This window comes from Centruroides sculpturatus, unplaced genomic scaffold (genome assembly GCF_000671375.1).
Source record: "Centruroides sculpturatus isolate CEXI.00-Female unplaced genomic scaffold, Cexi_2.0 scaffold223, whole genome shotgun sequence".
Lineage (NCBI taxonomy): Eukaryota > Metazoa > Arthropoda > Arachnida > Scorpiones > Buthidae > Centruroides > Centruroides sculpturatus.
Window position 1 is genome coordinate 272424 of NW_019384416.1, and position 18749 is coordinate 291172.

An 18749-nucleotide genomic window follows, 5' to 3' on the forward strand; every position below is an offset into this window, starting at 1 on the left:
ATATATATATATATTTAAAAAATACATTCGAAAATTAATATCTTGAATATTTTTATACGATTGAAATTAAATAAATAAATAAATAAAAATATATTCCTCTACTTCTTTGGTTTAAATTATCATCGACAGATGGCGTTCTATTACCGTGTCGCGAAACAAATGGAACGATAATTGTCTACACACGTTAAAAAAAAAAAAAACTACGCTTGGCAACATCAAATTATGATGTCATAATACTGAAGTGTGACGTCACACGTCACTTTTGCTGACAACGGAGCGTGGAAGTGACGTTAACCTGACGTCAAATTGTACGTTGCTTTCAACAAATTTTGATAATTATCTCATTTATTATCTTATTAATAAAAAAGATAAATTTTGAATTTTAATATTTACATTTATCGGGTGGTTCGGGTGCTTCTGTAGTTGCTGGAATATAAAGAAGTATATCCTTGATACGTAAAGATGAAGATAATGTAGAATTTTGGCAAGCGTATTTAATATTTTTTAAATTATCAAATAGGGGATCTAATCTCTCATTATCGTCCTTTTTTATCTATAAAATTAAATTATAAAATATAATTATTAGACATTTAAAAACTTGGTTTCAAAACTCAATTTTTACGCAACTTACCTGGAATAAAACACTCAGCGCTAAGCCAGCATCTGGTTTATTTGTTGGTTCTTTATATTTTTTATTAAGATGAATTAAAACTATCTAAACGAGGAGAAAAATACCACTTTGTACAAGGATAAATTAAGTAAAATATGTCTTATTAATAAAATATTCCTTACCTCTAAAGGAAAATGCTTACTGTCCACGGAATGTTGTGANATTACAATTTATGTTTAAAATATTTTATGTTTTATTCTTCCATATTTTAATATTTAAATATACACATTCATTGGCACTTGCATGTCGCATCGGCACTTGCATGTTTTAGTAAAGATGTTATAGACTTCCTGTATTAAAAATAACCTAATTTTTAATTTTTACAAAAAAGAAATATTAATTTTTAATAAATATTTTTGAAAAATGTAACATGACATTTAATATTTTAAAGTTTCTCAATCAGTAGGTCATGCCTTCTATGAGGTTGCAAAAAATGTTTTAAGTGAGTAATATTACATAGACAACCAATTAAAACAGGTTGAGAAATGATCTATTAATCAGAATATAAAGGCATTTGACATTTCTTTCTTTAAATAATAAATATAATTTTAAAAAATTAATATAAATACAATATTTTAATGCACTTTTGCCCTTTTGTCCTTACCTGTAAACATTTATTAACTTATATATTTTTATTTATTTTTTATTTAACCTACATTAAAATTAACAATTAAAAAAAATCATATTTATAATTATTTTCCTCTTATGCAAATAGTTTTGGCTTACTAATTTTTTAAAAATATTTATTAAATAAGTTCATATCTAAATATTAAAATATAGAATGTGATAAATGAAATTATATTATTACTTTGAATAATTTTTAAATGTTTATTTATATTTATTTTTTCTATGTATATACTGTATATAATTTTAAAAATAAAAATTTAATTTAACTCACCATATTTAGGAATTTTACTAGAATCAATTAGGGACTCTTGATTTATTTTTTTATTATTGAAGAAAAATGACATGGAAAAATGAGAAAATATTATCAAACAAGTTAATTTATTTAAATAATATTAAATTATAAACACAATAAATATTTTTAAAGAAGAAAGAAAGTTCTAAATGGCCAACAACGAGAATAATTTTGTTAAATCGCTTAGAAAATTGAACTAAAGAAAACAATTGTTTTGGGTTGTAGAATATATATATAAAAATATTTTTTAGTGTTTTCGAGTTGTTAAGAGATGAGTATTTATTGCTGCTCATAGGACACAGTCAGATAAGCCTCACTACGTTATAAGAATCAGTTAGTTTCTCTTGATTTTTTTATTTTATTTTATTTTTAATAGAGAATTTTTAACTAGAAATAATATAAAAAATGAATAGATATCAGGAAACAAATTAATTAACTTAGATAAAATTATAAAATACCTTAATAAATTTTTTAAACAAAAGAAAAACTTGAATGAGCAAAAAAACATCTTCACTTTCGAGGATGATTTTATTAAACAGTTCAGAAAATCAACTAAAGATGACAATTGTTTTGGATTATATAATATATATAAAACTTATACATTGTAATCTTTTTGAAATGTTAAACGATAAATATTTATTTCTGTTCGTTTATTTATCTCCATCACCAGATAAGTAACATTCTTCTATACGACTCAGTTATTTTTATTTTATTTTTTAAAAAATAAATAACAAAAAAAATGACAAAATATCAGTAAACAAATTAATTAATTTGGATAAAATTACATGATAACTCAATAATTTTTTTTAACAAAGAAGAAAGACCTAAATGGCTAAAAACATCAGCACTTTTGAGAATGATTTTGCTAAACGGTTTAGAAAATCCACTAAAGAAAACAATCGTTTTGGATTGTAGAATATATACATATATAAGATTTTTTTTTCTAATGTTTTTGGGTTGTTAAAGGATGAGTATTTATTGCTGCTCGTTTATTTATAGGCCATCGCCAGATAAGCATCACTCCGGATCTTCATTAAGAATTAAGGTTGCGTGATACTAGAAGTGGATCGTTTTTCAAGCGAGTAATTTCATCAAGCAGAAAAGATTCTAAAGCGAAAAATGCGATTAATGAATATGCAAGTCAAATGGACGCGTGTTTATTCTTTATTAAATTGAAAGAACTTGAAAACTCCAAAGTACTGCATGTAATTAAATTATTGGCCATAGTAAAGAAGGTTAAAAAATAAAATTTTAAATATATATATATATATTTAAAATTTTATTTTTTAACCTTCTTTACTATGGCCAATAATTTAATTACATGCAGTACTTTGGAGTTTTCAAGTTCTTTCAATTTAATAAAGAATAAACACGCGTCCATTTGACTTGCATATTCATTAATCGCATTTTTCGCTTTAGAATCTTTTCTGCTTGATGAAATTACTCGCTTGAAAAACGATCCACTTCTAGTATCACGCAACCTTAATTCTTAATGAAGATCCGGAGTGATGCTTATCTGGCGATGGCCTATAAATAAACGAGCAGCAATAAATACTCATCCTTTAACAACCCAAAAACATTAGAAAAAAAAATCTTATATATGTATATATTCTACAATCCAAAACGATTGTTTTCTTTAGTGGATTTTCTAAACCGTTTAGCAAAATCATTCTCAAAAGTGCTGATGTTTTTAGCCATTTAGGTCTTTCTTCTTTGTTAAAAAAAATTATTGAGTTATCATGTAATTTTATCCAAATTAATTAATTTGTTTACTGATATTTTGTCATTTTTTTTGTTATTTATTTTTTAAAAAATAAAATAAAAATAACTGAGTCGTATAGAAGAATGTTACTTATCTGGTGATGGAGATAAATAAACGAACAGAAATAAATATTTATCGTTTAACATTTCAAAAAGATTACAATGTATAAGTTTTATATATATTATATAATCCAAAACAATTGTCATCTTTAGTTGATTTTCTGAACTGTTTAATAAAATCATCCTCGAAAGTGAAGATGTTTTTTTGCTCATTCAAGTTTTTCTTTTGTTTAAAAAATTTATTAAGGTATTTTATAATTTTATCTAAGTTAATTAATTTGTTTCCTGATATCTATTCATTTTTTATATTATTTCTAGTTAAAAATTCTCTATTAAAAATAAAATAAAATAAAAAAATCAAGAGAAACTAACTGATTCTTATAACGTAGTGAGGCTTATCTGACTGTGTCCTATGAGCAGCAATAAATACTCATCTCTTAACAACTCGAAAACACNATATGTTTAATATAGTTTATTTCGATAGTATATTTAAAACAAATATTATAATATACATAGTGGTCAAAACTCGGTTAACCGTATTTCTCGTTGTTTATATTTGTATGTAAAAGTCGTAAATTAAATTTAGAGTAGACTGTTTTCTCACACAATTATAAGAAACGTGATGAAAAAGTAAAACTGTATTAGGCTATTAGAATTTGTTTTTAAACATGATTTAGTTAACTGACTTTTGGGCCACCCTGTATAATGATGAATTTTGAACTGTATCGAATGAAATTCTAGTATAATATATCAATAATTAGGCTTTATTTCACCTAAATAGAGGAGTTTTTTTATTATTATTATTAACGTAAATTCATGAAATTTTTATAAATTTATTTTTAAAATAGGCTATATAGGCTATATATAAATTATAAATTTTGTAATATATAACAAACCATAATAAATTTCGCTTGAGACAAATGAAATATCTTAAAATTTACTTAACTTTCTACCTTCTTTCTGTAGAGTAAAATTAAATTAAGTAAAATTATAATTAAGAAAACTCTTAATAATTGAATTAATAAATCTATATTTATTTAAAAATTAACTAAAAATTATAAAAATATTATTTCATAAAATGATTTTATAGTATTTTATTACATTAATCTTCTAATAAAAGCAATTAACATAATTACTTTTCATTATAACAGCAAAGCATTGAACGAACCTTTTCGTAATATACAAAAGTATAGGGCAATTTAGAAATTTTTTATAACCCTTTATATTCCTTAAATTTATAAATTGGTGCATATACACACGCCCTTCTTCTAATGAAGTCCTCAATATAGAATAGTTGAAAAGATGTTATTGACAACGATCAAAGTGGAACACTGAAATAACAAGGTAAACTAATAACCTTTCGAGAGTTCGAAGAACAAGTCTCTTTCTAATTTGTAGATATTTATCAGTATAATACGAATGCACAATCAGAAATTATTTTAATCCGTAACGTTAAATATAAAAAAAAAATTAGTGATATCAAATTAGGATATATCCTATAACCTTTATATTTTAATTTTATTTTCAAATCTAATTACAGTGTATAAATAGTGATGATTTTAGGTTCTGTTAAGCCCTAAGTAAACGCAAATGAAAGGCCTTTTATATAATATGTAGCCCTATTAAATGGTACTCGTCATTGACGTCCACAGAGGGAGGCAAACGGAACACTTGCCCTCTCTTGGGATCGAGTAAAAAATTCCACAAATTATAATGTAAAAGAGATTGGGATATGGAACCTTATACCCTCGTCTCATGATCGAGGGTATAAAATTACGTATCATATGCTTTGATGCAATAATGTGTCCTAGTCTACTTGAGGGAGGAAAAACCACAAAAAGTAAATAATTAAATGATTTTCGATAATAATGGGCACCCATGATACTCGCTATCATGTAGGATTCTAGAGGTCCTAAAAGCACGAGACCATAGAAAGTGATACCCTGTAAGCTTTATATTTACATTTAATTAACTTATATAAATATACAGTGATGGTTTTTAGATTTTTCAAGGCTCTGGATAGGGATAACTTGAGAATTTCCTTTTATTTAGCTTTAAATAGAATAAAAGCATATCATACATTAGCCTACTTCATAATACATACTGCATGATCTACAATCCTAGCTAATACTTGAATATTTGATAAGCACATATTTAGAGGCCCTCAAAAGCACACAACTCTACAAACAGTACCTAGAGAAAAGCCTAGATCTCTTATACCAAAACCGCATTCAATATAAATATTTTAAAAAATTCACCATTTTAATTACAGATCACTGGTAACGTTTACTTCAAGGATTAAGTTTAAAAAGTACGTATAACGTTGTAAATACATAATTACCTATAAAAATAGGATTAGTTATACTTGTACAAATAAAATTAAATTAATCCATTGTGTATTTAACATAATATATAATTAAAGCAAATAAAAATCTCTAAATTATCTTCCCTAAACATTCATAAAATTTGAAATTTTATTGAGGTAATAATTAAAAAAAATATTTATATATACATATATGTATCTAGTATGAACATTCTGAGTAAAAAATAAACTATAAATCTTGAAGAATATTTAAAAAAATATGAAACAAACTTCGAAAAGGTAATATATTAACAGAAAAATAAAAAAAAAAGATAGTTTTTTCAAGTACCCTTCCTGTTTACTAGTCTCGATCTTCTGCCAAGCTTTGCTTTCTTCGCTGCTTGTCTTTATTTACTACAGCTTATGTGTCGAGAAATCCTATGAACTTGTTTTTTTTCTTCTTATTTTTTATTTATTTTTTCTCCTTTGCATGCTTTAGAAAGTTATTTGAAAGATTACTGTTTCATCTGGTTGTTAACTACCCTGTTTAACATTTTTCTCGCACTCCTGCAAATTAGTAATACTGATGTGTTGCTACTTTTGGACGACCGTTGTCTGTGGAATTATGTTAAAATTAGAATAGATCACGTAGCAAAAAAAAAAAAAAAAACCTCCAAATCTTGTATTTTTGTTAAGTTTAAACATTGGTAAAATAATTTTATTTACTATTATTTTTTTAATTATTTTCTTTTACATTATAAAATTCCATCACGCTTTTTAGCTTATAGATTGATAACCGTGTATTGTTTATTCTATTAATAAAGCATGTTAAAACAATTAAAAACTTTCTTAAATAATTTTTTTTTGTTTATGTAATTATACGTTATTAATTAATAATGATTTAGATTTATCTAGTCGATAAAATATAACAAATGAATAGCTGATAAAAATATCACAAATACACAAAAAAATACACAATCCATAGTCAACCCTCGTTATAGTGAACAGTTTTGTTGATCCTTGCTCTTCTTTATATATATATAGTGAACTGCAGATATAGTGAATGATTTAGCTCAGTGTTTCGAGAGTTCACTATATTTACTCTGTATTATTGGAATAAATATTTTTGTTTATCATATAGATTTATTCTGGAGAATTAAATTATTATTATAATAAATTAATAAATTAATAAATCTTAATTGTTAATATTATTAATATAAACAGTTTTATTTTGTAGATTTAATCTGGAAAATAAAGTTATTAGCAAATTAATTAGTCTAATAAATAATATATTTTTAATTGCATTTAACATTATTTTTTCATAGATTTATTCTAGAAAATAAAATTAATAATGACTGTAATAAGTTTTCATTCATTGTGTCATTGAAATAATAATTTTGTTTATTTCGTAAATTTATTCTGTACAATAAAGTGATTAAATAATAAATTAATAGGACTTAATTGGGCTATTGGAATAAACATTGTTTAATTTCATAGATTTATTATGAAGAATAAAACTAATTTAATAAATTAATGTTTTAATTGCCATTATTATTGGAATAAAACATATTTTTATATCATAGATTCACTCTTGAGAATAAAATAATTAAATGAAACAAATAAATAAATATTCTTTTATTTCCTAAATTTATATTAGAGAATAAAATAAATAATAACTTTGAGCTTCTTCCATTATTAAAATACAATATTTCATAGATTTACTCTTGAGAATGAAATCATTAATACAATAAATGAATAAAGAATAAAAATAATTGAGTATAAACAAGTTTAAATTATATTGATTCCATTCAAACATTCAAATTGTTAATAATCTGTAGAATAAATCTAAAGAATAAAATTAAATTTATTCCTTAGATTTATTCTACAGATTAAAGTTATTTTACAGTTATAAAAGAAAGATTGCTATAAAATTAATATAAACATATCTATAAATAACTTTTATAAAATATTTTATTACATGGCATTCGTTTATTTTTACTACATTTATAAAATAGTTTATCTCAAATATTTAAATTATGTTTATACTTTTTACTATATAACCTATATGCAATGAACTAAATTATCTAATGTATACAGAGATAACACGTGTCAACATGTGTCAATGTGTCAGAAAACTCTGTCTTGTAATAAATCTGCTCTTACGTTTCTGTTTAAACAGAGATAAATTCTATTAAGGACTCTAAAGATAAGTTTCGTTGCTAGTTGTCATTCATAAATATTTCTGAAGATAATTCTTCGCCATTAAATTGTATTTGTAATCATTTTACCATCTTTTTTTTTTTTTAGTTAGAAAATTCATTTAATTTTATAATTTCTTTATTTTATTGACATAAAAAATTAAATTTTATATTTTACTTATTTCTATTCTTATATGGAAAAAGTATTAAATTATAATTTTAAAAATTAATTTATTTTTCTTTAATTTTCTTTATTGTTTTATTAATTATCTTTATCAATTTTCATTAATTTGTTTTTCTTTTAAAAGAATATCAATATTTTGATTTTGATTTAGTGTATTTTTTTAAATTAAAAATTTATTATATTAATTAAATTTTTTTAATGTAGAAAAACCAAAGAATGATTTTTTTATTTATCAATATAAAAAAAAGTTTTAAAAAACTAATTGATTTTAACTTAATTTAAAATTTTTTTCTTGTTATTGTTAATTAAAATTTTGATTTTTTCAAAATTCTTTTATAAANGTAGAAAATTTATAAAAAATTAACAAATTTAATTTTCAAAATTCTGAGCTATACATTAATAGAAGAATTAAATAAGATTCTAACATAAAAACTGCTTGTTTCTATCCACTTACATTTTTGGGAATTTTCGGAAATGATTTTCTCATAGAAAAAGTATTACATTTTTAACACCATTTATTGGAGATTAAATGCATAACTAAAGAGGTTACTATCAGCCATAATGTAGATTTAATGGTGTCTTTGATCTTAACAGAATTAGCAGGAAAACCTTATAAAAACTGACTACAATAATAAAAAAAAAACCTATTAAAAAATGTTGCAGTTAATATGTTTAAAACAATTTCTTAATTTTCAATTATATTATTCTTGTTGGATCAAAGAAAATTGTATTGTAAGACAATTATGCTCTGAATTAAGAGATCACTTTTCATAACAGAATAAATTTTTCATTATTTTTGAGAAATGAAAATCTAGAAATATTTTTATATAATCTATCAAAGTTTTTAATTTTAATATTTTGAATTTTTTATAAAGATTTATTAGCTTACTTTGAATCACTTAGAATATTTATAGGTATTTCATCTTGACTTTCCCATATATCAGTTGCCTCAAAAACTTCACAAAAGGCATTTTTGTCAGATGAAAATTCCTGGAGAAATTTAAACAGTTCTTTTTAATAAGTAACAAACTAAATAATTAGATAAACTATAATTTATTATGATTTGAAATCCTTTAATTATTTAATTAATTAATTAATTAATAATATTCCAAATTTAATGTTAAATAATCTATCAAAAATTAAAAAAAGGAATTAAATTAGAATTTTAATTAAGAGAAATTTAAAATAATAATAATAATATTAAAAATGTCTTGATTTTTTTTTCTAATTTGTATCATTATATTTATAAATAATATAAAGTGTAAAAGTACAAAAGTGAAATGAAAAATGAAATTGTTGCGAACAAGTAACTGATATAAAGACGTAATTAAAAATATTGGCAATAAATTAAATCTCAGGAGAATTAATTAAAAGACAACTAATATAAAAGTAATTGGTTCTACCTCATAAGGCAATTATTGAGGTCTATAGGAAATTTAGAAAATATTAATCAATGATGATAAATGAAGCAGATGAGATTTTGACAAAATAATAATTGCTACACAAAGGTCTCTTAAAAGTCATACGTCTGACACAAGTTCACTTTTGCGACATTGCTAATGAAATGACATTAAGAGGATGACAGTTATTGCCTCAATAAATTTACAGCAAATTGCTAGGATTATTTACAAGTTGAAGAAAATTAAGACAAATCACTGAAGTTAGTTTGGCAGGAGAGAGAGAACCTCTTGTACAAAGTTACCTATCTCTTTTCAAGGCTGTAACATCTTTGAAAGCTTTCTTTAAACGTTACTTCGCTTCTCTTATCTTACATCTAAACTCATAATTAATGCATTCTTAGCTATTGTTAATACTGTGAAAACATCCTTACAATATTGTCTTTATTATATACTAGTGAAAATTATGTGAAAATATGTTATAAAATGTTTTTAAATTTTCTCTTTAAAAACTATTAATATGAAAATGTGTTTGCTAATGTAAGTAATTGACGATTATAGATAACTAGGTAGCCTGACAATTCAACTAATGTTAATTAACTTGCTTTAAAATTAAATTTTTAAAAAGCATGCAAATTTATAAAATAAAATGTAATGAAATTACTAAAAAAATTTCTAATTACATTGCAAAAGAAAAAAAACAGTTGCAATTAATTTAAAAAATATTGTAATTAAGGATTCAAAAAATGCAGGCAAAATTAAATAAATAAATAAATATTAAAAATAATTATAAAAACTAAAACTAAATTAATACTNTTATGATTTGAAATCCTTTAATTATTTAATTAATTAATTAATTAATAATATTCCAAATTTAATGTTAAATAATCTATCAAAAATTAAAAAAAGGAATTAAATTAGAATTTTAATTAAGAGAAATTTAAAATAATAATAATAATATTAAAAATGTCTTGATTTTTTTTTCTAATTTGTATCATTATATTTATAAATAATATAAAGTGTAAAAGTACAAAAGTGAAATGAAAAATGAAATTGTTGCGAACAAGTAACTGATATAAAGACGTAATTAAAAATATTGGCAATAAATTAAATCTCAGGAGAATTAATTAAAAGACAACTAATATAAAAGTAATTGGTTCTACCTCATAAGGCAATTATTGAGGTCTATAGGAAATTTAGAAAATATTAATCAATGATGATAAATGAAGCAGATGAGATTTTGACAAAATAATAATTGCTACACAAAGGTCTCTTAAAAGTCATACGTCTGACACAAGTTCACTTTTGCGACATTGCTAATGAAATGACATTAAGAGGATGACAGTTATTGCCTCAATAAATTTACAGCAAATTGCTAGGATTATTTACAAGTTGAAGAAAATTAAGACAAATCACTGAAGTTAGTTTGGCAGGAGAGAGAGAACCTCTTGTACAAAGTTACCTATCTCTTTTCAAGGCTGTAACATCTTTGAAAGCTTTCTTTAAACGTTACTTCGCTTCTCTTATCTTACATCTAAACTCATAATTAATGCATTCTTAGCTATTGTTAATACTATGAAAACATCCTTACAATATTGTCTTTATTATATACTAGTGAAAATTATGTGAAAATATGTTATAAAATCTTTATATCTTAAAGTATTAAAAAGTCATATTTTTCAAGGTTTTTAGAAAGAATAATTAAGAAAAATAAATTATTTTTTTATATACTTTTAGATTTGTATTTTGTAATTTTTTTTAATTTTTGTATTTTAATTTTTGTATTTTGCATTTAGATTGATTTGATTTTTGTTATATTTTTACAAGCTTAAATATATAATAATAGTTCAATTTTTTAAATTATTTTTATTGTACTTTATTTCTTTTACTTTTTTTCTTAAGAGATAAACTGCAGGTTAATAAAAACGTTCGACTTCAAACGTCAAGAAAATGATTGCTGTCCTTTGAAGATTGTATATCATTGTGGATACAAGGATAGCTTGAAAGGTTTGAACAGAGATTAGAACTTATCCTCGTAATAGAAAAGCAATAAGTGTCGCTTTATGGTTAATACTTTTGAAGACAAGAAATAAAATCATAAATACTTCAATACCATAATAAAATATCAATTTTTTTCTCTCTTATTTTTGGATTAAAAGTTTTTTCCTCCCCCTTCCATTTCTGTATCATAGAACGTTTGATTTATTGGTAATTTAATGTAGAAAATTTATAATTCTCGCAGTTGTAGTACTTAAAATTTTATCTAAATTAATTTATTAGATACATAAAATGATTGATTTTTTAATAAATTGTTTATGAATTAATTTAAACATTATAAATTATTTAATTTATTGGAAATTCTTGGAGCCATGGTGAGAATGCGTATAGTAGACATTTCGATTCGTTGTTTCAATTAAAATATTTAATATCGAATAGCACTTTTTTTTTTTAAATAAAATTTCACATTTTATTAGTCAAAAATTTCACATTTTTCTTAATGTAGAGCAATGAAAGAGACGTCATTTTGAAACAAAAGGGTGCCTCCTTTGTTTGTTACTTTATATTATCGAAAATTTAATAAAAATAATAAGAAAGTTTAGTAGTTCGATGAAGTTGTAATTCAAGATCCGTTCATATTGAATGCGAAATACAAGCGAATAAGAAAAGAGATGAGAAAATTGCATCATCAATGACGTGTATCAGTTACATTCGAATATTATCGGTTATAACGTCATTATCGACGTAATTTTCTCATCACTTTTCTTATTGGCTTTCAAATTTTGTTTACTTTTCAAAACATAAATTTCTAAACATACAAATAAAGATTCGTGTAAAGTATGAATTAGAATAAATTAAATATTTGATAAAATGATAATTAATTTAAAAATTATAGTAGTACTATTCACAGAGGAAATATATGAAGATAATTCAAATAATGGCCCCAATAATTTTGCATTTTTGGACTTAGGGGACCTTGAAATGTCTAGAAATGCAAAAGAAAAAAAAATTATGGAATTGTTTCTATGTATGGAAGTTAAGTGTTGTGTTTGTGGAGGGCATTATTTTTTCACCCACTTTCATGCTTAATAACTCCTGTGCCTATTGTTGAAAATTTCTGAAATTATACAGGGAATGTATTAGAAAATTGATACTATTAAATTTTGGTGATTAATGGTCGAGGGGATGGGAAAGTGGAGAGGGAGTCACTTGTCATATCTCGAGTGGGATCAGACTTAATGAAGATTTTACTCATTATTAGCATTTGTAATTTTTAAAATAAAACTTATCACTACTCTCAAAATCAAGCTTTTTGTCAATTTATAATAATTAATAATATAAAAAGTTTTTTAATAAAATCTCATAACAGATGACGCGCCTCACAATTTTAAAGTTTGGCCGGGAAAGTCACGCAACTTTAGATTTTTTTAAATATTTATTTGAAATTAAAACAAATATATATTAGGCCTATATAAATTCAATAGGTTTTTATACAGGTTGACAACTTTCATTTAATTAAAATGATTTAAAAATTCTAAAGAATTAATTATTACAAAAGGAAAAACAAATACAGTATTTATTTAAAATAAAAATTTATTTTCCTTTATTTTAAAAACTATTTACATTAGATAAAAGCCATTGCAATTTTAATTAAATCGTATCATTTTACAATAAAAGAAAATCTGAAGCAAAGCAAATATACAATTAATCAATTAAATTATATATATATGTATATTAATGATTAAAAAATTAAAAAAATAAAAGCATAAATATCAAAGAACCCAGTAGAGATGGAAAATATCTGTACAGAATTCTCATAAATCGAAAAAAAAATCCTGTGGATACAGTCCATAATATCTTTCATCACCAGTCGAAACTAGGAGCATACACCTGAAAAAAGTGAATCAATACCACATTGAGAATCAGTCAGCAAACATGGCAGAATAAATAATGAAGCTTTAATATGTACCTTGTGGGGATAAAGTTTATGGACATAAGTATTACGCGGTGGTGGAGTGCTTTCGATAGTTCGATCGTTCAAAGGTTGAATTGGACGAGCGTTGTTACTAATGAATGTTTCAACACTGGCTCCTTCTTCGCTACTTCTTAATTGGCGCAATCTTTCCATCTACAAAGTAAAATAAAATGTTGAAGATGAATTCTGTAAACATTTCTTTCATCAAAATACATTTATAATTATGTATACCTGGCCTTGGCTCACGCTGTTAGCATGATGGAATACGATCCAAGTCCATCCTTCGTAACATGGAGGAGCGAATGCAGAACCTGTATAACGCACGAAAGAGTTGGTATCGTAAGGGAGGAGGCCTCTAAGACGAAGTGGTGTTGAGATTATATTAGTTGATGGATAAGTGATGCTTTCTACACTATCGAAGATTGGGTTCAGGTAATCGTTATCGAAAGGTTTGATCTAGAAAAAAAAGAGGGGTTTCAACAACTCAGTGTGTTTCTTTTATGCTTGGATTTAATTTTGAAAGAAAAATCGTACTTTTAAGAGGACACTTAGAGCTAAGACGGCACCAGGACGATCGACAACAGTCGTATATTCACTCTTCAAGAATAATAAAATTGCCTGAAATGAAATATATTGAATTGAACGAATCTGTGCCACAGAATAGATGGATATATCGGGTATAAATAAGTGCACTTTTTCTCCTTTGACTTTACCTCCATGGGAAAGTATTTGCTGTCAACGGTATGTTGAGAACCTCTTTTGCTAGTATTACTCCAATAGAAATAAATAGCATTCAGTCGATATGTACCATCCAACCATTCAGCAGTAGCTGTTATATTAGCCGATGCGGGAATGCGGATATTAACTGCAAGTATTTACCAAATATAAAAGTTTAAAAAATATATATACCAATATCTGTTGTTTTGGGACAACATAAACCAAAATTTTCTTCATTTAAAATTTCACATTCATGTGTTGATGGACAATTTTCATCACTACAATTAATAAGTTTCCCAGTGATATTACTTGTTAAGGGTATGCCATCACTACAATTATACATTTGTTTTTTATGACCTGTAAATTTCTGATATTAAATTCTTTTCTAAAATAGTCAATAATTTTGTACAAAGATGTCACATTTGTAAAGACAAATTAAAATTATTATTATTACTTTAAAAAATAATATATTCTGTACATTTTGTTTTAACTAAAATTATATTTTTAAATGTAAATAAATTTCAACTAAAATACTGTAACCATCAATAAAATATATAGAAAGAAAATCCTATCTTATTAGAACAAAATTCTTGTTACATTACTTGATAGCATATTAACACATATCAATGACTTAAGTAATGCTTTTATGCTTTATATAAATCATCTGTAAAACTATGATTTAAATTAAAAAATTAACATTATTAATGAAAATTTATTTAAGAAATAATTATATATATAATGTCAACATCATTTCGAATATGCTCTTTTATGCTTCACATTTGGCATATTCTAAATGCACAAGTTTCACTTTAACCCTAAATCTATTCAAAGTTTTAATCATATTTCAATAATCAAAGTAAACATCAAATAATTTATTCTGAATTTCTAAATAAAGAATGATTTTTTTACATATGAAAACATATTAGATCAAGAGTATAGTTCTCAATCACTCAATTTTAATTAAGATAACATTGATTTAACCTGAAATTTTGTAAAATCTTTTAAATATTATATTTTATATTTCAAATTATATACTTTGAGTATTATATTTTATTAAAGTAAAATTTGCAAACATTCTAATTGAACTGAAAACTTTATATGTAACTATTGAAAAACCTTAAGTACTCTTATATCAATATACAGTGTGTGATCAGTTAACAAACATAATCTGTTCCTAGGCCATGTTCACTATCTGAATTGTTCGTTAATAGACTGTTGATTTACCATAGATTTTGTCAGAATTTGATTAATTCATTCTGGAGACCCCAAAAAATAAATAAAAAATTATACACTTTTTACTATGTTTATTTACATGTAAAAACAAACTAAAAGCAATCTCTCCATTTTTTCACAGATGGCACATCTTTGTTTCTCAGATGCGATTTTCGTTATTCCTTTATCTTCTTGAGTCTTTTGATTATATCTTTCTTAGCTAAGATTATATCTACTGTAGACCTGTTGAAGTCATCTGCATACAACATCAGACATCTTCTGCCCATTCTCTACCTTGGCTATTATCTCTTGTTTAGTTTCTATAGTGANAGAAAAAAATTGAAAACAATTTACCATCATAACCGGTATTTTGTATGGTGAGATTCTGAAGTGGAACATTGAGATTGGAAATGGAAGGTGGAGTTAAACTGTTGTTGACAACAATGGCTTCTGTGTCAATGTTGATTGGAGACTGATTCGCACCACGACAACCTCTATACAAGCAAGGCCAAGTCATTGAATCTGTGTGAAAAGAAAAATCCACAATAGAGTTAATTAGAAAGAGGAAAGAGAGAGAGGGGAAAAAAAGAAAAAAAGAAATTCATTAGAAATCTTCTCTGTTTAATTACAAATTATATTTAAAGTTTAAAAACCCACCTTCTCCAGTTGTATAAGTCCAAACTTCTTCTTCGGCTTTGTGAAAAGTATTAAAAATATTAATTATAAAAAAATTATTTAATTAATTAATATAGGATATTAAAAAAATGCTTACTCATTGGTTCTTCGGTAGTCGTTGGTGCTTCAGTGGTTGTAGTTGTTGTGGTTGTTGTTGTTGTAGTTGTTGTTGGTTCTGAATATTAAAATATTTACAATAAAATAATTTTTTTTTAAATTGTATTTTTTAAGTAAAAAACTACTTTAAAATTTCATTTTAAATTATTTAAATATTTATGAAATGGTTTCATCATTTTAAAAAATTTTTAATTAATTAATTAATTTAATAAAAAATTTAAATTATTAATAATAATAATTTTTAAAGTTATTATCCTTACTTTCTGTAGTTGGTTGTCCACCTAAAAATAAAATTTATTTTTTTAAACATTTTTTTGATATTAACATCATTTTAAATTTAATTATACATGTTTATTATAACAATAATAAATATTACAAACTATATTTTATAATAATTTCCTCTTCATTTAAATTTATAACAGGATAATTTCTTAATATTTTTAATTAAGTAATTTTAATATAAAATTTTCCAAGTTGAAATGAGTTAAATGTGAATTTATCACGAAAACATTACAAGTTAATAGTCAAACAATTAAAAATGTTAATTAAAATAAACTGTAAGGAAAATATAATATTAAAAAGTACAATAAACACTAAAAATAAATATTTTTCTTGTTAATTTACTTCGTCTATTAAACGAACAATAGCTAAGAAATGTTTTTCTTAATTTTCTTAAGGGGGGAAAAATAAACTTTTTTTTATGTTAAATCTTTTTCGATAATTGTTTCCTCGATATAATATTTTTCTCTTTCAATGTACTCTATTGATTTATATTTTAGAAAATATTCTCTCCTTGTTATTATTTATGCTAACGTCCATTATGTGTAAGAAACAGGTAAACGAACCATTTACTTACTTGGATAAATCAATCTCCAACTGGAATCGCCTAAAGCATAAATAAATCGATATTTGTCACTTTTAAAATTGCAAATATATATATTATATTCTATATCTTTATAAACTATAAATTGCTAAATTATTTTAGAAATTATTAGTAAGATAAAGCAAAAGGTTCAAGTAAAAGATGATGATATTTCCAATCATTATATTGTACTGTATATCCAGTTTTAAACTTAACACCTCATACAACATAAAATTAGAGTCTGATTCGCAGATTAGGGCCTTTCATGTTATAAAGCTTTAAGGCCTTATGCTTTTAAATTCATTATTATTAGAAGGGCCTAACAAGACTAAATGTGATCTACATTAAATATTTGGCTTCTTTCGAGATTTCTGGTTTATTAAACTACTTTATGTTATTTTAATTAATTTATATAGTTTCTATATTAATATATTCCATGTTAATTTGATTAATTTATATAGTTAGTTTCTATATCAAGAAGGTAAGTTATATTTACCTTCATCGTCCTTATAAGCCCAACGAATTTTGCTTTCTAAAATAATAAAAATTAAAAAAAAAAATCTTTAAAAGGATCTTAAAATCTTATTTTTTTTATCTTTAAACTAACAAAAGATGGAAATTTATTTATATAATTTTCTCTATAAATCTTCTTTTTTTTTATCACATTTTATAACAGGATAGCTTATGTTTGCTTTATCAATCGATAGAAAGAATAAGTATTATGAAAATATTTATATATTTTTTGTAGGAAAATAAATATATGAATATAGATTTTAAATTCTTCTTACTAGACTTAAGATATTATAGGAATTGAGATATATTAAGACATTTATTACTGACCTGGGCTTGGTCGATAACTCCAACTTCTAACAGCATCTACCAAGAAGAAAACATATTGAGTTTATATGAAAATTTGTTGATAAAAATAATATATTTTTGTTTATTTCATTTTTATTGAGCTTAAATTATATTTCTTTCTACGTTTTTCTTATTTTATTAAATTTAGCTCTAAAAAAAAAAGTCCTATTCTACACTAAATAATAAATAAGTTTTACTCGATTTAGTTATTTAAAATTAATATTTTAAAATTATTTTAAGAAATAAAAATATTTAAAATATACTAATACATTTAATTATTTCTATTTTTGTTAGAAAAAGTTATTTAATAGTAGAAGAGTCTTACCATCATCGTAATTCCACGGTTTGTGTCTTCCTCCTGAAATAATGGATTAAAATGTTTATCAATTTTTAAAATGTTTAAAATATAATATAATTTTTAAGATCAAATTAAAATTAAAACTTAGTAATATTATAAAGTATAGAAATGTTCTTAAGAATCTCAAGATCTATACCTGAAGTAAGAGTTAAGATCCCACATAAGGCTAAGATTGCTGCACTACGAAACATATTTGAAGATAGTCGAACTAAAACTGATGATTTGGACAATATCCTAACTCCTTATATACTAATTGATGCGGTTCGAAATCTTAGAAGGGAGCCAATGATCGGTTATAGAATTTCGATTGGCTAATACGAGAGCGCCTACAGCCAAATGTAGTTTGGGCAATGACCTCTAGATGAAGACTCATTCATTAGTACGAACCAAAGGAAAAGTTGGGGAAGTCGATAACGAATTAAAAAGTTTTTTTTTTTTATCTATCACCCTCTATAGAAATAGCGGAGTCGTTTGTTATGAGGGTTA

The 18749-nt window shown here is 24.0% G+C and overlaps 1 protein-coding gene across 1 annotated transcript; it reads right to left on the minus strand.

Moving 5' to 3' along the window:
- Positions 1-13252: 13252 nt before the first annotated feature.
- LOC111619183 (carbonic anhydrase 6-like) lies at positions 13253-18456 on the minus strand. Its single transcript, XM_023360872.1, has 14 exons — positions 18400-18456; positions 18231-18263; positions 17888-17923; positions 17544-17579; positions 17042-17071; positions 16446-16466; positions 16166-16243; positions 16051-16086; positions 15748-15915; positions 14178-14329; positions 13999-14082; positions 13696-13920; positions 13459-13617; positions 13253-13379 (listed from the first exon to the last, which is right to left on the minus strand). The coding sequence occupies exons 1-14, from the start codon at positions 18452-18454 to the stop codon at positions 13353-13355; spliced, it is 1140 nt and encodes a 379-aa protein (XP_023216640.1). The 5' UTR covers positions 18455-18456; the 3' UTR covers positions 13253-13352.
- Positions 18457-18749: the final 293 nt, after the last annotated feature.